The 27,398-nt window shown below is 37.9% G+C and overlaps 2 protein-coding genes across 3 annotated transcripts; both read right to left on the reverse strand.

Moving 5' to 3' along the window:
* Positions 1-190: 190 nt before the first annotated feature.
* Positions 191-7,708, reverse strand: arfgap3 (ADP-ribosylation factor GTPase activating protein 3). Its single transcript, XM_026363736.1, has 16 exons — positions 7,548-7,708; positions 6,761-6,879; positions 6,426-6,498; positions 6,170-6,301; positions 5,887-5,967; positions 5,695-5,788; positions 5,541-5,600; positions 5,410-5,456; positions 5,159-5,310; positions 4,845-4,976; positions 4,625-4,750; positions 4,395-4,547; positions 4,000-4,126; positions 3,693-3,780; positions 2,731-2,855; positions 191-2,634 (listed from the first exon to the last, which is right to left on the reverse strand). The coding sequence occupies exons 1-16, from the start codon at positions 7,614-7,616 to the stop codon at positions 2,617-2,619; spliced, it is 1,596 nt and encodes a 531-aa protein (XP_026219521.1). The 5' UTR covers positions 7,617-7,708; the 3' UTR covers positions 191-2,616.
* Positions 7,709-8,472: 764 nt separating this feature from the next.
* pacsin2 (protein kinase C and casein kinase substrate in neurons 2) lies at positions 8,473-27,028 on the reverse strand. Of its 2 annotated transcripts, XM_026364006.1 has the most exons (11): positions 26,881-27,028; positions 19,421-19,512; positions 19,017-19,173; positions 18,537-18,772; positions 16,470-16,622; positions 16,141-16,316; positions 15,926-16,046; positions 14,239-14,369; positions 11,538-11,672; positions 10,327-10,508; positions 8,621-10,241 (listed from the first exon to the last, which is right to left on the reverse strand). In XM_026364006.1, the coding sequence occupies exons 2-11, from the start codon at positions 19,475-19,477 to the stop codon at positions 10,129-10,131; spliced, it is 1,461 nt and encodes a 486-aa protein (XP_026219791.1). In that variant the 5' UTR covers positions 19,478-19,512; positions 26,881-27,028; the 3' UTR covers positions 8,621-10,128. The 2 variants fall into 2 exon arrangements, with proteins under 2 accessions (XP_026219792.1, XP_026219791.1); XM_026364007.1 differs by lacking the exon at positions 11,538-11,672 and having other exon boundaries at positions 8,473-10,241.
* Positions 27,029-27,398: the final 370 nt, after the last annotated feature.

Genomic DNA, 27,398 nt, shown 5'->3' on the forward strand with positions numbered 1-27,398 from the left:
GCGAATGCCAGCGTTTGGATTAATGACGTCAGCAGCTAGCGCTGAAACCATTACTAGTTTTATCAATTAGTCAACAATCACAATAAAGCAAAACTAACTACATAAAGAAATAAACATAAAGAAATAAAAATTTTATATTCTCTTGTTCTCTCTCTAAAGTTGGAAATTGGACAAAATCATCAGACAGGAGTTGAGGCACAAGCCATTTATTTGGCATGTTTCCAAAAACCTACATTCTGAGTGACAAAAATGGTCAAAATGTTTTTATTAGTAGCTTTATATAAATTGTACTGCAATTCAAAGCCCTATACAACGTTGTATGTAGCAGTTCATAGCCGTCTATGCAGATATTATTTAACGATTCCATTAATATCAAATGGATTTATCCCAGTGGCTGTTTTATATTTAGGATATGTCTGTGGGTTGTAATAAGTGTAAGGGACATGCAAATTACATAAGCTCCTATTCTAAGTAACATTTAACAATATTTAACAACAACAGAAGACACAAACGATCTTATTTAAAAAAAAAAAAAAAAGGCTATGCAGCTTCAACTTAGAGGCAAAAGTTCAATTACAATACAGTACATTCAAGCAAAAGCTGCCATGTGCAATTTCAGACAAATTAGGTGCAACTAAGGTAACTAGATGACTTCATTATATTGCAATCCGAGGGTGTGTTGATCAGATATCTTTGGACTAAGGTGTCAAGTGATGGAGTAAACAAATATTTGGTCAATGAAGGATGTGTAACTGTTACTTCTCCCTCTTTTAGTGTTCATATTAGACAAATCGATCTCCTGACAAGCATTAACAGTACATACATTGCTCAATAATATAACCATTCTCTGGCCAGTGAGCTTTAAAAAAAATACTAGTCCCTTAACTCTGCACAATAAGATACGTTAGGTAGCATTTTTAGCATCATGGCAAACTTTACCTAAATGCTAAAGCACAAGCTGTAGCTTCTTAAGCCAAAGCCATTAACAGATAACACAGTTTTTCTATTGCTTTTAAATGTCAAATCAACAAAAATCACACTATAAGCACAACCTGTAGTGGTATTTCTGTCCCATCACTACCTCTGTTAAGTAATTAAACATAACACTTAGACCCAAGCTGTGTGTTTCATTATAAAAAAAAATAATAATAAAAAAAAAACATTAAACGCTTTAAAGGAATTGTTAATTCATTTCTAAGTGGACATATTGTGCTGTACATGGAGCATTAAAGCTACAGAAAGCCCTACCACATGAGAAAACCCTCTTACAGAATTAGATAATAAACCAGGAAGGACCAGAGGGAATACTACAATTCCAATAAATCTATATAAATATATATTATACCATATTCTTGATTGTGTTTAAAGTGTCTAATTCAAAGCAACTGGATTAAAGAAGAAGAAAACAAAGATTGTAATGGACCTGCATCAAGCAGGATCCATCTAGTGCTATAAATCTGATTGCTTAACGGTTTGTTATGATTTTTTAAGGGAGTGGTTTGACATTTTGAGATATGCACTTATTCATTCTCTTGCCAAGGCTTTAATGAGAAGATTGAGACCTTTTTTCTATTCGTTTGTTATGCCAAATACATGTATATATGTGCATATGTATATGCCAAAGCCACAACCAGAAATCAGTGATCTTAGCTTAAGTTAATCAAGCTCTTAGCTTGATTAAACATGTTAATTAGTGAGTTTAAGAAGCGCTAATAAGGACATTTTTGCCCCATTTCCAGTCTTTATGGTAAGCTAAGCTAGTCGGCTTAGCTTAACCTACTTCGCCAGGAAAGTGAAGAAGCACATTTCCCAAAAAGCCAAACTCTTCTCTTGAGCTTAGTATGCAACAGCTGCTCAAACTCCATGTCATTTTGTGATTACAGGTGCACACACCTGCAAAACTATGATAATGTAGCTTTTTGCAGGCTAACAATGCTTATATGAGAAATAGTCAATTAGGAAAATTATATCTGGTCCCCGAAGGCCTTGCTATCAGCTTTTGGTCCTGTCCGTGGAAGAGTAAACATAAGTGCACTTTGGGGACAAAAAGGACACTTTGAAACCTGTGAGAAGGTGCAAAACTTCAAAAAAAAAAAAAAAAAGGAGGTCAATATGACATTAAAGAGTGCATGTGATGAGTATATAAGTACTTAATTAAATCGTCTCCCTTATTTGGGTTTTGACCTCATTAAATAAAAGAATCAAAAAGCAAATCTCTCCTTCAAAACACCAGAAATCTTCAGACTGCTACATACAGTATTTCTAAATATTTAAACCCCAAAACTTAAGTAATACACTGTAAACTAAACATTATTAATGACTGTTATACACACACAAATTTGCCATCAAGATGCTTGCAGAGGGACAAATATTGTGCTTCAGTCCTCTTGTTTCAAACAACTGTTGTATTTATGTCATCTAATTATAAAACTAGATATTGATTTATACAAGATAATTCTGGGGTCAATTTGATGTGGCATAGACCAAATTTGCCCACAGCACTGATTGAGCTTTGTCCTTCCTCCCACGTAAGAAACCACCACTCACTGGAAACATGATCTCTGGTTATCAGAGGACGACTACAGATTCTGAATCCAAGATATGAAGCAACAAGACTCAGGAATTGTAATGATCCTAAAAAAAAACAAAAACAGATACACATTAAGACTTTATATTCAAGCAAGATGTATGTATGATCTTAGTTTGTAAGGTGTGTTATTTATGACTGACCTGAATCGTGTTAACTACGCCGCTGGCCATGACTGAGAGTTTTCCTGCGACTGAGCGCACTCCGAGTCTCAGCTGCGACATGTCAGGAGCACTGGGCAGCACGTTGGTAAGGCGATATGAACTCGCTATGAACACAACACAGACAGATGGAGAAAAAAGAGCTTTGAATATACAGAGAAGAAAACAAAAAGAGACTAAATAACCATAATAAACCAGAAAAGACCAAAAAAAAAGAGACAGAATGACCAAAAATGACTTTATGTCTCATACATAATCTGCCCATGCTTTTCTGAATGGTTAAGTTTTCATTTGCATATTTTGTCATGGAAACTAATAAAGTCAATAAAGTAAACTAGGAAAGGATTCTTGCTCTCACAGTTTTTACAATGTCTATACAAAGCAGGCTGCAGTCAAAGGGAACATCCTGTGTTGCACCCAACAGTGTAACAGATACTGTACAGACTAATATTCTCTCAACAAATGGGCCGCCTCCCATTTAGGTCATTGGCACATGATTTATTTTAAGTATCCAAATTCATGTCAAATCACCCTCTCCATTTCTGTCAGTACAGTTCTGCTCTGGTGACATAATGTGCGGCAGCTGTACCATTACTGTTTGCTAACTGTTTTGACTCTCTGAATACAACTACTGAGTTTGTTTGGTTGTTTTCTGATATTTCACAGCAGGGCTTGAAGCTCTTCTTTTAACACTTAAGTAAAATCTAAAAGAATTAAAAGAACTAACAGCCTTATGTGGCAATACAGGCTGGGATCTTCCTGCACAGGTGGAAGGAAGTTAATGGTAAGTTTGTGGTTAAGTTTGCTAAATCTGACTTAAAATTCACAAATGTTCTTGGATGAGACTTAATTTGTCACTGGGTAATTACACATTCAATAACATTAACATGAGACTAAACAGCAGGGAAATCACTTGTGTTGTCAACTGTGCAGCAGCCACTTACCGCCCTGTCTTTTTTGATCATCAAAAAGATCAGCGGAGCTTATTGAGGCACTTCCAGAAAATCTTTCCAGTCTTGTTTTGGCTTCATACTGATGATCAGAAATGCATAATGTTTAAATATACTTATATACACATTAGTACACACATTTTTAGCAAGTTGAAACACAAACTTTAACAGCACAATAACAACTACTAGAGTTTACTTTCAATCTTTTTCAAAACTGTCACTGTGTCTCAAAATATATTCATGCACAACACCAGAACAATGCAACATTATGAGAGGACAACATGCATGTATGATCACGTACTTCAGAATTGTCTTGCTTTCCAAAGTACATGTCGGAAGAGATAGCTTTGACGTCATCTCCAAACTTTTTCCGGGCTTCTCCGGTGTCTGAGACTGAAACTGGTTCTGGTTTTCTTCTGGTTGTGGGCCTGATGATAAAAAAAAAATTGGAAACTGCAATGAGTGTTATCATGTTTTTATTTTTTCATGAACTAAATGACTCACCAAGAAAATTATATACATATGCACTCAGTAATTGTTAGTTGCTGCTGTAGGCTTTAGAAAAGGATAAATGGTTTGCTTCATCCCACATCACAACACCTAATCATCATTTTTATATAAATTATAAAAGTGATAAAAAGTCATGAGAAATACTAAACAGACAGAAACAGTAAGCCAAAACACATAAAATCCTACCTGTCATCCTGTGAAGATATAGTAGAGGTCAAGTAGAAGTCGGGCTCTGGTTTCTTGCTCTCCTTCATCCAGCCTCCTCCATCACCTCCATCCCCCCACCTCGAAGAGAAACTATCAGAGACATCTGTTTGATCATCAAACCGGGACAAGACCCTACAAAAAAAAAAGTACATTTAGTTAAACTGTCATAAACAGCTGGAAGAAAGGTACATTTTCTGTCTTCAATTGACCTGCTGCTGAAGGACACTTCATCATCGTCATCATCAACAACCCGCCGTGCTTTGGTGCTCTTTGCCCCCAGTGGATTTTCCTGCTGGATGATGTGCATGTCTGATGTTACAGAGTGAGAAACTCCACTACACAGAAGAGCAGAGACAAAGCAATTGTAAGAGTAAGAAACATATTAAACTGCCTATGGGACGACTAGTTATAATTTGTTTATCAATGTACCTCCTCATGCCTAAACCCATGCCCAGTCTCTCAGCCTGCTCCTTCTTCTTCCCCTCTAATCCTTTTAACTTCTGCTCCTCTATTTTCCTCTGCTGCTCAAGATCTTTATAGGCCAGTCGCAGGGATGGAGCGCTGAGAAGAGGAGAAGGTGGAAGATGAGTTAAAAAACAAAGAAACAGAAGTGGCACAAAAAGAAGCAGCTCTGCCTTTGTTGTGGAAAGTGCATTACGGCTTTCTCTTAATGATTAAAGTAGATAGCCACAAAAAATGACCACAGAAATTGTAAAAATATATAAAATGATAAAGACACACACATGGATTCCTCAGACTGAATATTCTTCTTGGCACTCAGAGTGCCCTCTTCTTTCTCTCTGCGCTTATCAGCGGCTTGGGCCTTCTTCTCTATCTCTGAGAAACTGTGGCTGCTAACCTTCTGAGCGCCCAGACCACCCTTCTTAGCAGCCAACTGCAAGAGGACACATTTTACATAAGAGACACTGAATATAAAAACCTTACAGACCTTATATGGGTAATGAATACTTTCAGAGTATTTCTTTATACATACTGTTTTCTTAGCAGGAGCTGGCTTCTTTTTGAGAAGAGACGATGGCTCTTGAAGGATTAAAGGACAGCAAAGTTAGATCTCTTATAATTTTAACAGAAAAACATAGTTGTTAGAAATTATAGTTAACCAACCTGGATTTGCTTTAGGAGAAACACTCAGCATCTCCACACTTGGACCTTCATCTGGATTACCTGAAAATGTTTATTATATATGTAAGAATCCACATGAAATGTTTAGAAATAAATCTATCACTGTATATTAGATTGCTCAGGATACAGTGAATACCATTTTTGTCTTCCTCTTTCTCTACAGTTGATGGTTTATCTGATGTAGTGGGGCTGAGACTCATTTTAGCCATATTCAAATTTTCAGGAACATCCTGGGCATTAAACAGAGACACGTGATATGACTAATCTCCAGTCACAGTGTGAAAATCCAACAAACAGATATGAAGATAAGGAAAGCACACTCCTGTACCTGTGAATGCAGACTGAAGAAATCCACCTGTTTGTCATCTGGTGATGTTGGAGAGAGAGGAGCCTGACTGTCAAGCCACAACTAGGGGGAATAACAGCAGTTAAAGCTGATTTAGGTATCAGTGCACTTACAGATGTGTTTTTTTACAAAATGGAGATAAGCAAATCAGTGCTATATAGGAAGCCAAAGTCTGTTGCCTGTAATTACGCAGCTCGAGCCATGTTTCAGTCTGTGGAGGAAAATGCAAGTGTTTTTGTACAGTAACCCAAAAAGTTTGCATTACCTCAGTGCCATGGCTTCGAGTAGCTTGTGTGGCTAAAGTCTTTATCTTCTCTCTGTACAGCTGAGCAGCTCGGCTGTTGTACTTGGCATTGGCAGCACTGGCTGTGCACCCGTGTTGACTGAAAAATCCAATCTGCCATGGGAAGGTCACAACAGACACAGAAAAGCCAACAGGAGTCATCCAGTTGAATTGTGTTTGTGAGTCAATTCTGGGATTACAGTCTGTTGATAGAGCTCACAGTTGCCCAGGTACTCACCGCACAGGCATTGCCTCCAACTTGCATACATCTCAGCTGGAACCATGACCAATTAAAATCCAGTTCTGTGGACCTGTTTAACAAAATAAGATGGGGTCACTCAGGTTACAAAAACATTTGTCCTTTTCCATTTAACTCTTCTTAATTGTTCTATTCATATTGGAAAACTAGAAAAATCCTGTTTTTAAAACTAATAAACATTTACAATATCAATGTGTTTGAAACTGCTTAGAACTTCCTCTGTTATGTTGTTGCTCATGTGTTTTTCTGCATGTTTGATGCTTTTATTGTGACACACATCTTTAGCTATAATTTTAATATAACTCCAGACTTACCTGATAAAGCTGAGGTGGACCCCGAGAGACCTGTGGGTCCCAGAGCAGTCTATACATAAGAATACACCATATGTGATACTAGCCCAACTGGGGTTTTTAGCTGAACAGTCAAAACAAACCTATGGAACAAAGAGGAAAAGACATTTAATTTGATCATTTATTATTACTTTAGGAGCTCAAAGTATAAACAGATTATGCTGGAGGGTGCTACCTAATTCATGAAGATAAGAATAAAATCAATAACGGAGACGTGGAAGTAAACAATGTGTCATCATTAAGGTCTGAAGTGCATGTTGGCAATAAACTGACAGCAGCAGATTCCAACAGCTGTTGGTGAAGTAGACTGAGTTTCGTAATAAAATAAACGCAGCAATGTTATTTTAATTACTGTCAGAAGCAAAGGTGTCTCCACCCTGCAGCCACATATCTCCAAATGGAACAAAAGGTTGTGAAATATTTAACCTAACGAACTTTAAAACGTCTTATACAAACACGGCTAACGCCACCACCTGTGAAAAAGCAGCTAGCTAAACCGACAGCCACTTTGCTAATGTTACGTCTGTAACAGTTGATATTTCTGAGAGGATCTTTTCTTCTAAGTGTTACCGACAAACAAATTGACGCGTTTCAAAGCACATATATGAATTTCAACATGACACATATCGGACAAATGTTAAACGGTGCACAAAGCTAGCGTTGACGTTTCTCAAGGTGCGACGTGTCAAATATTTAGTTCAGTCGACTTCCTTGTTTGAGAGTCAACCGTCTGCTCGTGTAAAACACTTACCTTGTTCGTGGGAATGGAGCGTAGTCTCTTAAAAATAGCAGAAATGTCCTGTTTATTGGGTTCTGCCATTGTTCTGCCTGTAGGTTAAAGAAACAGCATGAAAAACAGCGCAAGGTTTTTCTTCAATATCAACTAAATACGACACGTCAGTTGGGGGGACACCGTGGTCTGGCGCTGATTGGTTGAAACTAACCCGTGGTTATGTTATTGTTGCCAAGGCTTATGGGTAATGTAGTTTAAGTTCATTCACTACAATTAAGGTGTCATCGTTCCTATGTATATTTCGTTTTTTTCAGCATAACAGGTTATTTGCATATGTTTACTACAGGGATGTCACCGATATTCAAAAGTGAAACTGAAATGATCAGTTTTCCCTAAGAAATAACAATGTGCAAGTGTTTAATATTTTCGCAAACAGGCTACACTAGACTTTTTCTTTCATTTTATTGTAAATATTTCTATCATGGTAAAACAATACCACTAGATTAGGCCTATATTCTGAACTGAGAATGTCTACGAGAGAGAGAGATTATAGCCACAATGTTAAATAAATAGATCAGTTCTGATATCTGGAAGTTGAGTCAGGCCAAGTGGAGTTCTTTCTTCATAAATTGTAATATTTTTATTTTACTTTGTATTTAACTATTATAATTTTGCTTCTTCCTCCTTCATTCATGACTCCACAACTGACCCATATAAAAGTGTTTTTAATATGAATTAAAAATAATCCGATATAATCCCCTTTTTGTCTTCTTTTGTTCCATTAGGTGCTGCAACTTTCTGACCTGATATTTTATATGTTCTTTTTAAATGCTGAGGAAATACAAACCAAAATAACATATGTGTATTTTTAAATGTATACATGACATTTGATCTTTTCTTACATTTTATCTGCAAGTGAAAACAACTCAAGACATAGACATGATCATTTTACAATAAATTCATTTATTCTGTTGTGGGACATTTACAAATCTTACTGTCTAGGTTGATCAGCTGCTGCGTTGTGCCAACAGCATGTCCTTTCTCACTATTATTGAAAACAAGAAAAAAATCACCTTCCTCCTTTGCTGCAGTTCAAGGCATCAAATAGCATTTTTATTGATTTCACTGGCAGTAAATAAATTTAGAGCTTGCACATGTGAAATGCCTGTAGCATATCTCTGAAAAAAAGCAAGCGAACAAAATACGTGATGATCAAAACATATATTTAGGTTATGAAATCAGGTATAAGCATTAATGTCGTAGGTGTAAGAGAAAAGTAACAATTATTCACATAGTATTTGTTGATTTGACCCTGTGGAGGGGGAAAATAATCATATTTACAAATATAACAAAATAACAGATTCAAATGATATTTTTCCATTAAACATTGAATTATTGTACAAACTGATTCTCAGTCACAGCTTTCTAACAAGACTAGAACAAAAGCATTTGTGGCATCATAACTTAACAATCATCAATTTCCAACTACATATGTGATATTCAACTTTGATGCTTAATTTGTTCTAATATGTTGAAACCAGGCTATTTAAATGCATGAATGTATGTTTGTGGTTTTATTGCTAAAACAAACGCTAAAATATTCTCCCATAACTTTATACTTGACATAACTGAGAAAAATAAAACACAAAGATTCAAGTGAGATAAATGTTTGTGAAAATATTTCAGTGTTGCATAAAAAAAACCCATCCCAACACATAGGACTACAATCTACAGTCAATTGAAAGTAGAGCTTTATAGAAAAAGGCCAGGACAGTTGTTCGAGATGCTAATGAGCTATACTTGTAAAAGCCCAACATAACGTCAACAGTCATTAAGTGAGAAAATACAATCAGTAATATACATTCAATTACAGTGACCAGAGGAAACCTAACCACTGTGAGCTAAATGAAGACTAGACTGTCAAGATAAGGCTCTACTGGTCTTAATCATTCCTTATAAAACAACCAGAACAGTTATGAACTGAATGGAAGAACAAACCCCTGAAAGGAATGACCAAAAAATGTATGCACTAATTTAAAATCAAGGTAAATGTGACACGCTAATCTCAACATATGGGGCTATTCTGTCAAAAGGATCAAACATGTATTAAACATTTATGGGCTGGATCCTAACAGACAGAGAGTTGGTTATGTTATTTAAAAAAAAAGTCACCTCCATTAATGAATAAATGGTGGCCTGCGTGAAGGCTGCATGTTATCCCAGTGTTTCATTTAAACAATATACAGTACAAATTCACACATAAAGTTCATAGTCTTATCTAATGTGTACTTAAAAGGCTATTATTTTTGTAACAGCATAAGTGTGACTCTAAGTAACATATTTTTAACTGACAGCAAATTGTCATGTTCCTTGCCTGGAATATTCTGGAAATGTGGTTCAATTCCAGTCAAAATAACATTACCTCAAGTGGTCCTTTTATAATCTGCAACCTTTCTCATCTCCCGCTCCAGCACAGTCATTGACAGGGAGAAAAGGGTCCAAAATAAGGCAGAGCGTTGTTGTTGTTTAGCTACATTGTTGTTTTGCATCACCACTTTCTTCTTCTTCCTTCACATTTAATTTAATCTGCAATAATTCATTACTGGATGTCTTCCACATAGTTAGCAGGATAGAGGCCTATTTTTCCATCCTTGAGTCGACCTTTGCACCAACCCTGATCATCCTCATCACCAATTTTAGTAAATTCATCTCCTGAAAAAAAGAGCAAGAATTTAATAAATCAATTTTAACAATATTCATTTTAATTTTTTGCTTTCACTCCATATTTTCTATGTACCCGCTTTGAAGCTCAGCTCGTCCTGCTCCTGTCCCTCATAGTCATACAGGGCTCTAACAGACACAGATATGACTGGAGAAGACGGCTCATCTTCAAAAGGATTTCCATCACCATTGGCAGAAAAAGGGTTACCACTTGTGTCATCATCTGACCAGTCTGCACTTTTCTCCATACTGCTAACGCTGGATAGAAAGACAAAACAGCTGGTTAGAAAATAGCTGCTTAGCATTTACATGTCAGGGCCACACACAATGACAGGACAATCCAGCATGCCAGGCATAAGCAAGAGCAAAAGAAAAACATATACACCACACCAAACAAAGTCAAAACACACAAAAGCTCTCATCGCATTTCCAAATACACTAATTGATCCTGCAAACACCCTAGTTACAGTTTTAAATAATAGGAAACATGCTTCTGTATTGCATCAAAGCTACAGACGTTTGGTTCAGGCAGCATGACAAAGGTTTTAAAAGCCGCTTTAAGATCAAGAGCTGCTGATCAAGTGAAAGTGCAAATGATGCTAAGATAAAACAAAACATCACAGCATGTAAAAGGCACAAGGAGCATACAGCAACAAGGCAACAAGATAAATCATTGTTGTCAATGCATGATTGGAACCTCAAGGGCCAACAGAGGGAGCCACTTATACACCACAGAGAACTCTGCTCTGACAGAGACAAAGTTGAAAAACAGTAAATGCACAGCAGCACACATTCACATGATTTACAGTCAGACCTGTTCACATGTGCAAATCTAATGTCAACACTGATTTACTTCTGCCTCTAGGTTAATATTTATTTATTTATTCTACAAGAAATTCAGATTGATGGATTAATGTGTCATTGTAAGAAAACAGATTAAGGACATACGTGTGCATGTAAATATTCAGATCTGACTGTAAGACAGAAAAATTCTGGATCCCCCCCCCCAACAGAGACGTGCGCCCCCCCATGCGCATAACATGTAATGTTCAGCAAGACATGGCACTGTTAGGAATGAAGGACAGACACACACTAGCTCTGTGTGCAACGCCATCCCAGTGCCCATGCATAGCAACACAACAACCTGTCACCTGAAGAAGAGAGAGAGGAAAGAAGGGAGCGGAGTAACTAAGACAAAGTAACGACAGGAAACGAGGCATGAACGGCGATCCATGGAGAAAGGGAGATAAAGAAAGGTGGATGGAGTGTTTTCTCCTTTTCACCAACTTTTTTATTTCCTCTTTATTCACACTGATGTGGTTGACTGTGGTCTGCTGCTCCTCAGCTATTTCCTCTTCCTCATCTTCATCATCGTCAAATGGATTCGCGCCCACTGGCACTGCATTAGTGGGTACAGTCAGGCTGACAGCATGGGACACAGTGAGACACGGGTTGTTGACATGAACACACACACACACATAAATACTGAATGACAAACCCAGACAAGGATGAAACAAGTATTTTTACCTGCAAATGATATTCTGAGCTACTGTAACATTAATATTTATAATGAAGCAACTGATAATGAGATGTGGACACAGTATCAGTTGAAATGTTCTCTCAAGTTCACTAAAGCCTCCATTAAAGAGCTATTGTCCAGTTGCAGCTTGACAAATATAATAAGGCATGGCAGGTCTTGTCTGTCGAGTTCAGCACACTAATTTAGTGTAGAAATTCATCAGTGTATTTGTATAATAATAATAATAATAATAATAATAATAATAATAATAATAATAATAATAATAATAATAATAATATTATTATTATTATTATTATTATTATTATTATTATATAGAAAGATGTAAGTATTTAATGTGTGATGGACATTCATGTATTGTCGGTAGGTAGACACAGATATAACAGACACAGTGAAACTTGAATGTTACAAACCTTGCACCACATAAATAATACAAAGCTATAAACTCGACAGACACAGAAACATCAAACACTCTATGTATAGTAGATGTGAAATCTTTGTGAAGAGGTGGAACAACAGCAATTTATTTCCTACCATTGTGACTTCCTGAGTCAAGGAATAAATTTTGCACTAGAACAGTATCAAGAGGAAACATAAGGTTTCTACTTCATGTTTACAGAAGTAATGAACCATGAACAGCAGTAGCTATCAGTTGGTCCTTGAGCATGTCAAACAGAGAAACGCCTTAGTTTGTATAGTCATGCCATGCTCCCTGAGTTGAGCCTGAGAAGTTATTAAACAAAATACTGCTGTAGTGGGAGTGTGGCACAATGTAACTGTGGATGTTTTCGTTCAACAAACAATCTTGACCTTAAGTATTTAAAGAGCTTTAGTCTCATCCTGTGGTTCTATGGGTGTTAAACCTGTGTTCATACAGATTTTAGATTTCAAATGGAAAAAAAAGATGACAAGTTGATAACAATGATGAAGTGTGTTTTTTTTATCTCAAATCACAGTGTCTTCAGAGGTAGACATAAGATCAACATTAGAAATCCAAAGTGCTTTACGTTTGCTCTTTCAACCACAGCGCACATAGTCAAATGATGGTTTTCCTTTCAGCGGTTTTTATGTGCGTTTTGCATGCATAGGTTTTGTGATAAGGAGTTTAACATTCCACAAATAAATACATGACACAAAGAGAAATTTCAATCAAGCTTTCAAAGCTTACAAAATCATTCTGTCATCTTTTTCTCTACAATAGTCTAATGACTGGAAAAAAAGTGCCACTAACCATTTATCTTCACAAACCGACCCTACTACATATGTGAAGTAATTGAAATCTATTTTAGCTGTTTTTATCAAAAACAGTTGCTACATTTGGATGGAGGGCCGCTGGACAGGAAATGACAGGACAACAATGTCCAGTGTAGATGGTGGTTGGGGGAATAGCACAGCGGACGACCCTTGCAAGTTCAGAGGTCAAATACTTTCCATGCCTTAAATTCCCTCTGTTGCCTCCTCGACACACTCCTCTTTTGCTCTCATTATTTCTGCATACGCACAACCTTCGATGCGACAGACAGCAGGTGTTTGCACATTACCAAGTTGCAAAGGAATGTGAAGAGTTGAAGCCAAGTGTTTTTAACACACTGTCCAGATAATGAGGTAAGACAAACATAGTCAAGTATACTCAATTCCTAATAAATACAATACATACCGTTTACTTAAATCTTTACAAATTCATTTCTGTGCAATAACCGTACGATGTGTGATCTTAATCAGCTGTTTTCTGCTGTTTCTAATAACTACTGTTATGTCCTCATGTTGTTGCCACAACACTCTAGACACATTTCTCTGCAGGGACAAATAATGTCTTATCTTATCTCAGCTTAGAGAGATGACATCATGGTATTAAAAACCTTAGCAGGGACATACAAACATACATCATCAAAACCAATGATTAAAAATAGTGCATTTACCACTATTATTATTATATCATTAGTGGAAGACAACCAGTTTCTATGTTCACATTTTCCTCAAATATCTAAAAATATCTAGAAACATCTTCTTATCTTAAATTTGAGTATTTTTGTAAATCAGAACTGCCTATGTTTAAGTGCAGGTATGTGGCTTTAAAAAAAAAAAAACCCTAACCCAGCCCTGTTTGAAGTCTCAGTTTGTGCGAGTGATATTTCAACATTACTTTTGGCACACGTTCAGCTATGAACCAGCAGACTCTGGTTTCTTGGGGACAACTTCTTTCCAAACACACTAAAGCTAATGTTTACTATTGCCATGGAGACATCAGAACAACTAGACGTCACTCCCGGAGCTTCCCCTACACAACATTCTTTAAGAGGAAGAAGCTGTATGCACTGGTTTTATCTCAGATATGAGAAGTTTGTATTGTGGAGGGGGGGACAGTGTTTGAATGTGTTTGTGGGAAGTATGGACAGATGATCCATTTTCATTGTGCATGTATTAGAGACAGAAAAGTGATCAGATGTCTACCTGTTGCTGGTCTTGGCTGGTTGAACAGGCTGGTCTGACCCAGTCTGACTGATGCCCGTCAGTGTGATGCCCTCTGATGGTTTCTTCTTTTCTCTTCTGCTCAGTGTTCGGTTCAGGTCTATGGACCAGTCCTGGTACACACAAACAGACAAACCTTATAATAAGTTATTGCAAATATGACTAATTTATAGCAACTGCATGACAACGTTATGTTCAGAACATGCCTTTACACCTAGTAGTGGGAGGACATCACAGGCTTGTGCACTTCAACACAGTTTAAAACCAGTGAAACACTTTAGTTTGAAACTATACATGCATGCGTGTTGATACTGTATAATACAGTGTCAATCTGACATAACAAGCGATACAAGCATGTACCGTATCCATCATCTGTAGAGAGCAGCACAGCACCAAAGAAACCACCCTCTAAAAGAGGCTAACCAGGGAGAGTGGAGTAAAAGAGAGATGGTTCAACACAGTTATAATCAAGGTCAAAGGTCTTCCAGCCTGGCTAATGACCACCGAGTGTCTGTGACATTGCTGGGATGGAGTGTCATGTGAGGGACAGAGCAAAAATGACTGAGCAAAATGACTGAGGGGTCAGAGTTGAAAAGTATGAAAGAATAGATAGTCAGAGGCTGTGTTGACAGTAATACAGAGTCATTCTAGGAACTGTGATATGCGGGAACAGATATGTAAACATCCTGCAGTTGAAAAGCAGAGGGTACAGAATCAATGTTTATGTAAACATTTTCTACTATTGCAGGGTTCGAGCCTTTAACTAGCTAACATTTCTTAGGACTACTTGACCACGTGGCAAAAACATAACCACCTCAAGCACACACACACAAATGGAAGCAGTAAGGAGTTAGAATATTGGTAGTGGGGAAAAATATAATCCCCCACCCCACGTTGACTGTGACAGAACAGTTGCCCCAAGCAGAACTCACTGCAATGGACCTTCTCTTAAAGGATCGATGATGGGAGCAGTCCAAATTCTGCCAGACATGAGGAAAAGGGAAGTAAGTGTAGAACAGAGTTAATGCGGACAACACAGTGGGTTCCTAAAACTGCAGTGTACTCTAAAAGCTGCAGTAATGTTAGTTTGTGAATATAGCAATAAGCCAAGCCAGGAAATTACTTCAGGGATTACTTCAGCTTCTTTATAAAACAGCCAACAGCTTGCAGAAGTAATTAAGATGTGAGCACACACTGCTGTTTTGGACATTCAGTATTTTAGAGTACTCCAGCTGAATAAGTTCTGTGTGTTTTGTCACAGTGAAGATTTAACCCTCTCTATGAAAAATATCTCTCAAAAACAAGAAGTAGTAAAATTGTAATATTCAGAGTGGAAGACTTTGCCCCTATGCAACATTTATTCATACTATAAATTTCACCTCCTGCTGGTGACATTAATTACATCTCTCTCACTGCCACGTATCATATATGGCTTAATTCTTCTTGTCCTCTTGACTGGTGGTTCTGGGGTTTCTGACAGTTGCACTTAAGGTCTTTAAGAAAGAAGTATCACTACATAAGTACCATACTAAATAATATATAAGGACTATTACTGTGTGTCTTCATCTTATAAAGACAGCAGCAACAATCATTCCTTAACAGTTCCTGTTATAAAGCAAATTTAAGTATCATCAGTCTGTTTGTTAATCTGTGGTCTGGGCTGTAGTACCTCAAACTGGGGCCAGTTCATGGGCATGCCAGGGCCGTGATTACACCGGAACCATTTTAAGTCCTCTTCAGCATCAGTAGCAGAGATTGTGTCTTCCAGAGTGTGGTAGATTGTCTGGAATCTATGGAGATGATTGAGAACAAGAAATACATTATTTTTTGTAGTTTATGAAATCTTTGACTGATGTATTCATTGTACACTGTCCTATGTGTTACCTGTGATTGACTGAGAGGTCGAGGTGCTGCTTAACCTCCAGTAACAGCTCTTTGAAAAAGCGGATGCGTTTATCTTCAAATTGCTGCCACTGTTCAAACGCCTGCTCCATGTTCTCCATGTACTGAGGGGTCACCTTGTTGAGCTCTTCAAGGGATTTCTCATATCGTTCCTTTGTCTGGAAGAAAACAAAGAGTAATATAACCAAACACATTTAAAATATTAATTCATACTATCATAAAACAAGTACATACCTACAAATTGATCTGGGTTTGTTGTAAATTACTTATTGTACATTATCAGGGATGGAAGAAGAATTTGGAAGCCCTACCTTCTGCACTTCCTGTTGACACTTCTCCACCTTTTCCTGGAGCTTCTTCTGGGTTTCCGAGTTGTTGCTCTCCATTTTGCTGCTGGTCTCCCTGCTTGCTGCAAATTTCTCTTCTTTGCAGGCAGAATGGTACGCTTTTTTCATAGTTTCCACCTAAGGAATCCGTTTATTATCATCAGTAAATAAAAATACAGAAAAACAGAACCAGCTCTTCTAGTGGAGACTAATCTTTTTATAAAACAGATGAAGTGCTTTGTTTATTTTAATAAAGAGCTACTGCCATTTGAGTTTGATTTTAAATTTTATATCACATGTTCAGTCCTTCGCCTAGAAGCATTACTTTACACTGCCCGTGCAAAAATGACCAATTCACAGATTTTTGTCTGTTGTCTGTTTTGTTACGGTCTGGACTCTGTGGTGGCCAATCCATGGGAGAAAATGATGCGTCATGCTCCCTGAACCACTCTTTCACAGTTTGAGCGAAATAAATCCTGACACTGTCATCTTGAAATATGTCCGTACCATCAGGGAAGAAAAACTCCATGGAATAACCTGGTCATTCAGTATATTCAGGTAGTCAGCTGACCTCATTCTTTGGACACATAACGTTGCTGAACCTAGACCTGACCAACTGCAGCAACCCCAGATCTCAGCACTGCTCCCACAGGCTTGTACAGTAGGCACTAGACATGATGGGTGCATCACTTCAACCGCCTCTATTCTTACTCTGATGTCCCCAACACTCTGGAACAGGGTAAAAGAAATGAAAAGCTACTCACTGTATCAGTTAGGGTTAAATAACTGCTAAAAAAATAATCACCCATGGAGTGATTATCCAATGGGATACCTACCTTACCTATTTGCTTAGTTAAATCAAGGTGGTGACTTTGTTTTGGACGGGCAGTGTATGTCATCTATTATTTCTACAGTCATTACAACCATTTTCCTACTCTGACAATTTGCTAATTTGAGGCTCCAGACACAGGCATGTTGGAATGAATGGATAACCTGGATGACACTTGTACAATAACCTCATGTAAGGGTGTCAACGTGGGAAAACTGATGACTGATTCGTTTTTACAACACAAATCAATCACTCCTGTAAAATCCCCAAGATATGAATAGAGGAAGCAAACTCATCCAAACTCATTCTATTTGAAGAGAGTCTCAGGCAGTGCCCAGTGTAACTTGGGCCAAGGCCAGAGCTGCCATGTCCCTATTGAGGGAAATCATGTGGACAAAAGTAGAGGACACTTGAACACAAGGACAACAGATTGTCCTTCCAATGTCAGTCCACTAAAACACACAAGGGCTCTTACATGCATGTGTCTATTATTGACATACTTCCCACGTCACTCATGTCAGCTACCACTTAATTAACCTCATTTCCTCCCTGCCCTCCACAACTCTCTGTCTGTCTTGTCAATCAATAAATCACTATGACTACAAAACTGTATTGTTTTGCACTTGTTCAATGATAAGGCCACCCGTTGGTGACATTACACACACAGGAAATGGCAAAAAAAAAAAAAAAGCCTGAAGGTTGCAAAACCTTCAGAGGATTTGAACACACAAATATTTGCATGCACGCGCTCTTATACACATGCACAAATACAGAAAGAATGCAAGTACTGCCAAGTAAACAGGCTGCTGAAATGAAAACAGTACTAGGAAATACTTTGACCTGACTTTGAACCGAGAGGTGCCAGTCTCCTGCAAAACTTCACTGTTTCCTTCCCTTCTACTGACAATCACACATGACAAACAGATAAACTGGCTGCCATCTTAGCACACTGAGGCTTATGTTTGGCAATAGCTTGTCATCCAAAATCAGCACTAAGAAGGTGCAGTTGTGCTTGTGCTTTCCTGTTGTTTAGTAACTAAGCAGTCATGATGAGAAAACAATGGTGAGTCAGTAATATGTAATTATGGGAACTTAAGGGTAAATAACAGCTCTGGCTGTAATCACTGAGTTCAAAAATGACTTGTGCATAGAACCTTAAAATACTTGCCACGTTACAGTACACCTAAACTACACATTATACTATTTAAGTCTAAAGTCCACACCTCTTTGAGTTTCTTGGCCCAGGGTTTCTGAGCCTTGCGAAAACCATCCTCAGCTTCTTTAGTCTCTTTAAAGCCACCGATCATTTGTTTATGGTAGGAGTCTCTCTGCCAATTCTTCAGCTTCTCGTAGTCTTCTCCCATCAGTGCTGCTTTCACCTCCATGTGAAGCTCGCTCACCTTCTCTGCCTCTGTGCACACAGCAATCCACGCCCGCTCCAATGAACCATACTGAGGACCTGAGGCAAGATTTAATGACAATTACTGTCATTGTTATCATTGGATTATGGAAGATCTGTTTTTCAATTTATGCTATCAATGTTTTTCACTAGTACATTTTTGTGGAAGAAAAGAAATGACCCTAAGAGAGCAAAGACAACTGTCAGGAACTAATGCCCTAAATAAAACAGATGTTTGTCAATTTTTGTTACTGAGAATGCTATATACAATTCCAGGTAAAGCTTGTGTTTATTATATGCTTACCTTTTTCTATGAGTTGCCGCCACCGCTTGCCCCATTCTGTGAGTTGCTGTGCGTAGCCTTTTTCAATACGCGCTCGCTCATGAAGACAATTCATGAGATCATTACAGAGCCGATTACCATCATCTACCCGTTTCACTGTTCGCTTGTAGTTTCCAATCTGAAAAACAGCAAGAGAAACATAGGATACATAGTTGAAAAGCAGGTAAAAAGAATTACATTATATGACTAAAGTTATATTTAGGATTCACTATTTTGTTACAGATTAGATATTATAGTCGCTAAAATCATTCTACATATGTAGTCAGTTGTTAATAAGGATGTAAATATCATCTAAATACTGCAGAGTTTGCATAAATAATGAAATATGATTAAGATGCTCAATTAGAGAGCGGCAGTGGTCTCACCTCCCAGAAGCTATCACTGGAGACATCGATCACGGAGTCATCATAGGAGCCTGACATTGCTGCTGCCCCAAGTTACGTTCAGAGTGTAGGGCCTAGAGGAAACACCGAAAAACCCAAATTTACTATCAGGGCAACAGAGGTTCTGCTCAAATATACCAGGACATAAGCTGACTTTCAAGACAACTGAAGTGTATGTATAGCAAAGAGGAAGAGAAACAAACATTCTGATCAGTTAGTTACACACCGTCTCACACTTGGTCTCTTTATGGGTCATATGAAACCAACAGGTGAAAGATTTGAGCTTGAGCCAACATCATGATTCTGTTACACCAATATTTCTCTACAGCTGTAGATCAGACAGATATCAGGGTGAATGCTGTCAGTAAGAAAAGAAAAAGTTCATAAAAGTGATGCAGAGGGAAATTGGAAGGGGTTGATCTGGGTGATGTGGTTTGATAATAAGGCAGCAGGTGGTGTTTTTAGCCATTTAAATAACCTCACCACCCATAATACACACCAAACTCAAAACCACAGTGGTTGCTGGCAGCACTGTTTTAGATCAGCTTTATATGTATGAGTATGTATGTGTGTGCATGCGTGCGTGTGAGAGAGAGAGATTCTGACAGAGAGAAAGAAAAAGAAACTCAATAAGCACACAGAGGGTAGCTTCCGTTTCCTTCACACTGGCTCGACAGACAGTCCTCCTCTTCTCTCCTCACGTCCAACATTTCAAACTAAACAGCCCCCCAAACAGTCTCTTTATTCATCCCCTCATTCCTCTTCTCCATCCTCTTCCTCCTTGCTCTCCCACTCTGCCATGTGGAGCCTCTCCTCTCGCTAAAATGTGATCAGATCTTGTAACCAAATATATGCAGACTGTGGGTACGGCCAGCTGAGACAGACTGCAGCTGACACCTAGCATCAGAATGCAAACGCTTCTCAATTCACTTATCAAGATCAGATTTACTTTCCAAGTTGTATTCAATTGCTTCTCAGAAAATAACAACCTCTAAGAAGAATCACATGACCACAACCCTGCTTGTATTAAAAACAACAATTTTACCATTCAGAACAAGAATAAGGTATCTGCAGCATTAGTAATGTGGATGTTATGGTTGTAAATGGAATGTTTCAATCAGTTCATTGTTTTTTTTGTAATTTCTTAATCACTTTGATAACAGCGTATTTATTCCAGTAATTTTTCAAGTAGAAAAATATGGATTGAATGCCAAATGTCAAATTTGCTTCCCTCTAAATGCTTCCTTGAGTTAATTTCGGTTCTTTCACATCTACAGTATGTTTAGAGTTGTGAATTTTTGACAGGCTGCTTGTCTAAAGCTACAGGATGTAACCTTTAGTATTTTTATATGGTTCTGACACGTCTGTTATTTGCGGCCATGGGTGGATTGATTTTGAATGGTTACAGCTAGCTTGACTATAGCTTTAATGTAAACTTTTTTTGAAATTAAAAACCACAATTAAATAAGTGCAGATTCAAGACCTCAGATTCATTTATCTGAATGTTATCTTTTAGACTTGTCTGGCAGTCAGTTGCACTCGTTTGGACATCAATAATAGCTAACAAAATTCCAATCCCTAATTTGTAGCTGTCCACTGATCACATCAGACAAGATGCATTTTAGTGCCAACTGTGAACAGGGCCTCTTTCAGTTGAGTGAGACAGCGAGAGGATGAGGGTTGTTGCTCTGTGTGGATAGTATACAGAGGATAGTATTGTGGTCACTGCTAGCTGGGGATGCAAATGAACAATCCTTCCTTTAACTGCATTTGTAGTTTAAAATCAGGTCAGTCACCCAGCTGAATGAACACGAACACACACACACACACACACACACACACACACACACACACGGACAGATGTGGTCTGTCAACATTTCAACGTCCTGATGAGTGACAGGCCCAAGTAGAAACAACTGAGCATCTTGTGTCCAAAAATTACAGTAATAACACTACTGTTGATTCAATTGCTTAATGCTGTTAATGAGATGACAATTATTACACGACACATGTTAAATATTTAAACAACACCACAAATGACAAACAAGGTATCTGCAGCATTAGTAATATGAATATGTTGGTCATACATGTAAGAGTTAAATGAGTTTGCTTTTTATAACATTTAGAATTTACTTTGACCAGAGGATATTTGTTTTAGTAATTTTTTCAAATATAAAAAAAAGATTAAGTGGTTCTTGTTTAAAGTTGGAATAGTTACCAGAATATTTTTGGTTTATTAACCAGTGGTTGGACAAAACAAGCAAACTACAGATGTCCCATTGGCCTCATTGACACTGTGCTAGGCATTTTCCACTATCTTGTAAGAATTTTAAATGATTAATTGCTAAAATAACAGGCAGATTGTTCGTTGCAATTAGATGTATCAAAATATTCTGGCAGTATTATTGTTGTTACAATATATTCCTTCTATAATAAAATCTGCCAGCTCTGCTTAAATGTAGAAAGACTCCCGTCAGATTTAAAAACTTTAGCCATACAAACGCAGTAAAATTAGCACAGAGAGGGACACACAAGGGACAGGAAACAAGCCACAAATATCTACTCTAAACATGGCAACAAGTCCTCTGATATCACGCAACCACCTACAGAGAAACATGAACTGACAACATGTCAACTTGTGCATGAAAGACTGTAGGTGTACACCAATGACAAATTTAGACATGTACCTGTTCCTTTTTTTGATACACAAGATGAAAGGTTGAAATTGACATAGTACTACATGATACATTTGACCAAATACAGCACGGTATACATTTATGCTATATTTATGACTGTTGGTGCTTTTAACATTTTTCACACTCATCTTCTGAGAAACAAGTGCGTGGGAACATGAATATGATAACTAAATATTACACTGTCAATAAGACAGGCAATAGAAAAGTTTCTGATTTTTGTCTTATATATTAATACCACATATTATACAAATAATTTTCTAATCAAATAGTTTAATAGTACATAGATTAATAGAAAACAACCAACCAAAAAAATATTAAACCACAACAACGCATAGGGAATTCCATCATCACAAAAGACATTTTCCAGATCTGAGGTAATCAACAGCAAACAGGAACCAAGGTCTGCACACCCTTGGCTTCACAGGACAGGGGACTGTGTTTAACAATTGAAAATGGCTTGACCCAGAACTGTAAACAATGCTGTTGACTAAGCCAAAGTCTGAAGTCCACTCAATCAGTCACTCTGCAGGAGAACCCTGCTGGAAAATTCAACACTGTGTGCTGCTATGCACAAGCAAACAACACATGGGACTGAGACAAATATGCAGACGATGCAAGACGGATAAATTATAATCTGGAGTTGTTCTATTGGCATTTAAATATATTAAGACAAATATTTACTTTATAATATTCCCTTTCTTGCCAACAAATTATTTCATCATGGCTGAAACATGTCTGAATATGGGTTCTTAGATTAGAAACTTGAGATTATATAATTAAACACAACAATGATATGCACCAGCAGCTGATAAGCACATTTTCTGTGCATGCTGGAATTTGGTTGCTGACAGCAGCCTCAAGATACAAGGGAACAAATGAATTCCTTAATGCTGCTGTGCCTAAACTGAACCCTGGCAAGCCCATTCCCACACTGTCACTACTCTTAAAGTCCACTTTACATACACATAAATCCATATACTACTTTGCACAGACCAGACTGTTTTAGAGTAGTAGGAGGTTTAACGATTATGAGCAGTTTGTTGATTTGTGAATGAGTCAGGAAGCAGCAGTTGCATGCAACCAGCGACCAGCTAAAAGGGGAGGAGAGGCAGAGAGAAAGAGACAGCAAATGAAGGCCTTATGTGTGTTATTAAGCACATACAACCTTACTGTGCTATGCTGCCGGATATCGGAAGACCTGAGTCACGTTTAAGCAACAGACAAGAGATCCCAGTGACCTTTACAATAAGTGCTGAGTGGGGAGAATTGGGAGATACATGACGAAGGTACAACCAAGGAAGATAAAGGTTTGGGAAAGATGAAGGATAAAACACAGTTGTTTATAAGACTAAATGCTAACACACAAACCAAGAGCAACATGTCTATTCATCCTGTGTATGTTTCCCACAGTGCTTTGGGGGTTGTCACACAAATACAGTGCCATGAATGGAGCTGAAAAGCAGAAAACAACAGGATACACAGACAGAGATGATACCTACAAAGCTGACAGGCACATGCATGCCTGTGCTAAAGTTGTGTTTGTTTATGTTAGCGACTGAAAAATATAATCACAGTGTCAGCAGACCAACCTGTGTAATACTTTGTGAGGGACAGCACGTAGACTTCAAAAATAACCTTTGTAACACATTTGACTTTTAGGGATGATTGTAACTGTGACCTGACAGTTTACTTCTGAAATATTCTCTCAGTTTATTTATAGATTTAGCGAAGTGAGTTAATCATTTCATACCACGCTCTTTGTCAAAACAGTATGGCAAGGACATTGTCACACTGACAAAAAGTGTGCAGTAAGTGGACTTCCTATGGGTTGCTCTGTTATATTTTCTTTCTTGAGACATCCCAGTCTTGTAACGTGACTGTCAATGCAAACAATGACGGACAGCTTACATGCTCAGCCTCAATAAGATGGCATAACTTCCTTGCCAGGGTTTTAAACACAGGTTCTATTCTTTCCAACAATTTCATCAGCCAGGTGTGTCTACTGACAATAAGAGCTGAGAGAATTAGTGTTTATTCAATTTCCCACAACTGTGATCAATTAATTATACACTGAACTAACTTCCCAAGAAAATGTTTTGTTTTATGTGATAGTAAAGTCAACTAATAGATTAACTGATTTATAACTGCAGCTATAAATGCATATCTAGTTAAACTGCTTACAATAATCTGAAGATTAATGCATAAAAAATTATTATTAGTTGTAACTCTACTATCATAGAAACTAAGGGATGATTACATAAACAATTTAAGATATGCTCGGCTATTGTATTCAATTTTGACAATGTCTTAATCGCATGACAATTGCTGACTAGCAGAGTTTGTGTCAGTTTCCATTTCCTTTTTTGTTGCATAAAGCGCCTGCAGTACCTCACAGGTGGGGAGGGCAGTTGAGCGGATCTATCCCTTCAATATTACAGTTTCACAGCATGACATTGGAAAAAAAAAATACAATCATTCATTGCTTCTTTCTCTATTGTTGCACATAAGCTTGAAGGTCAAAAGTTTCCATGGTAATCATAGGTCCTGACCGAGACTTTCTTTCCTTGTCAGTCAATCACCTCTGCCCTCCTTCCTCATGTGAGCTCACAGCTGTATGGGACTGCTGTTCTCACAGGAATACTATTTTTTTTATGTGGAGCCTCTATTAGAGACTGTCCAGCTGTTGAAAGACCTTCACACCACAGTTAAGAGACTCCAAACGCCATAGACATCCAAACCATAGGTCCATCAACACCAGGTCAACTGTAGTCTCAATATAACTGACCAGTCCTCCTGCTCAAAAGTCCCTTACTCCATGGTCGGGGAAAAACAATGATGTTTGTTCCACACTTTCAGGCATTTTCCAGTGGACATGCCAGCAGCATGGAGAGGAACATAATGGAGGGAAATTCAGCATTAGATGACAGGGAAGGGGCGATACCAACAGGCAAATTCTACAGTTTTCCTGTCCTACACGCTGAGCAGCTTCTCATGTCATGCCTTTAGAGCTGCGGATTTAAATAACATGCTAAAATTGCACATGATCTGCTATGCACACACTAGTAAACATTAGCAACATCACCTATGCTTTAAGCATAAAAATATAAATGAAACTTTTTGAATAATCAATAATCAATTACTTAGTCTATAAAATGTTAAGACTGGCAAGGTGAAAGGAGTCAAAGGGGATTCAAAGAAGTAATTGGTACTCAAAATTGTATTTCTCAACTATTCATTTCAGCACTAATTTTCATGAAACCTAATTTGTCTAAGCATCTGCAAACAGAGGCTTTTCACAAAAAGTTACAGCTAGCTTATTAATATTCCTTTTTTTCCGTGATCAACAGTCCAAAACCTAAAGATATTCAATTTACTGTCATTAAAGATTATAGAAGATAGCAAATATTCACATTTAAGATGTGGCTACCAGTGATTATTTACAGTTGTCAATGGTCAAGTTTGTATTTCTGTCAATAGACTAAAGACTGTAAAAAAATTTCTGTTATCACTGATCCTTGGATGGGAGTAGTTCAATTTGACTCATTCTACCAGGCTACATTAATTACATGTATTTCAGCTTGGCAATACCTCATGTTCATTTAACTGTTTCACATGTGCTCCAATAAAGATCACTCTAAAAGGAGATCAGTGCCTTCAACCTAAATTGGGATACCCATTCTAAGTTTAGCTTGGATCTGTGACAGAGCAATCAGCTGCCCACCCCAGAAAACAGGAACCAAGAGAGCTTTCTCTACTGCTTTATCTTACCACTACTTCTACAAACAACCCACATTGGTAAAACCCTACTTAATGTTACTAGGCATGTCTTAAGACTCATGCTGCATGACTGTGATGACTGAAAACTTCCACTGATTCATTACTTATCATGAGCATTGGCTCTCTTCCATCCTCATGAGACAGGCAAGGATGTCTGCTCCACGTTTCACGTTGTTAGTTACTTCGTGCCCTTCCTGTAGAAGACCAAAATATTCCAGCCCTGTGTCTAAAACCTCCATCCAATATTTTTAAACACAACTTGGGTTAAATGTACAGTACAGGAGTCAGGACGGAGCTTGGCTGCCAACTAGCACTGCGCAAATTAAAACACTGACTAGACAGAGCACGCAGTTTGGGCAGCTCTGCTACGAAAAGGCTGCAGGACCTGAACTCTGTCCACAATCAATGACAAAATGTTGTAATATTATGGGCAAACCATGCAGGATGATAGGACATGGACCAGAAGGTTATCTTTACTGCGAAACCTGCCCCGCCCTTTATCTGTCCCAGCAATTGAACACTAGTCTATCCCTGCGAAACCGAGACCGCTAAGGTAAAATGTCTTAAGATAACATACATGAGGTAACCTGGTTCAAAATAACCTACAGTCTGATATTAATTACTGTGGCATGTTGTAAACCACGACCTTAGGGTGCCAGGCTAGGTTAAGTTTTTGGACTTTCAATACCCTGAAACTCCCAAGTTACTGCAACCGTGTTAACGTTTGAACGAGCTAGCTAAACTCCTGATTTACAACTTATTACACATCTAAAGCTGCCATTGTTGTATCTTTTAATTAACTATTCGTTCGTATTCTGTTGTTATAAGCACAAAGGAAGCAACCTCCAACTATCTAAAACTAACCTTAACTGTAAGGTTAGCCCATAGCTCTAATGTTAGCTAATTAGCCACTGCGCCTTTAGTTAAAAAGTTACAACGTACAATTTAAAAGCCTCGGTGTCAGCTTACCTTTTACCAATGTATTCCTCTTGGGCGTTTACAAATGTTTTAGCATTAATTATCTTCTTGGTTCCAGTTTACTGATCTTTTCGGCCGTTGTTCTGCTCCTCAGCGGCACCATCGATCGACTGACTGACACAACCGTCAGTACGGCCTCACACATCCGGTCAGGACTTTCACAATACTACCACTTTCAGGCAGGTAAACTTGAATATGCAACTTTAACGTAGGTTTCTTTGTTTTTACATATTGAAACATGTCTACTTTTATAATATGGTATAGTAAATATGGGATCTGTATATGTCCTCAACCACTGCAACTATACAAAGTAAGAAAAGGTCTCTAATACTCTTCAGCTAATAAACACAATATTCCACAACCGATAACTGAAGAAGAAAATATTATATTACCTCAATAAATATAGCAGTTTCTGGATATTAAAGCTCCACAATCAAGTGTTAAAAAACTGTAAGTACTTGCTGTGTATAAGTACGTCGAGAGCCTGTAGAAGTCGTACATGCTCAAAC

This window comes from Anabas testudineus, chromosome 23, assembly GCF_900324465.2.
Source record: "Anabas testudineus chromosome 23, fAnaTes1.2, whole genome shotgun sequence".
Taxonomy (NCBI): domain Eukaryota; kingdom Metazoa; phylum Chordata; class Actinopteri; order Anabantiformes; family Anabantidae; genus Anabas; species Anabas testudineus.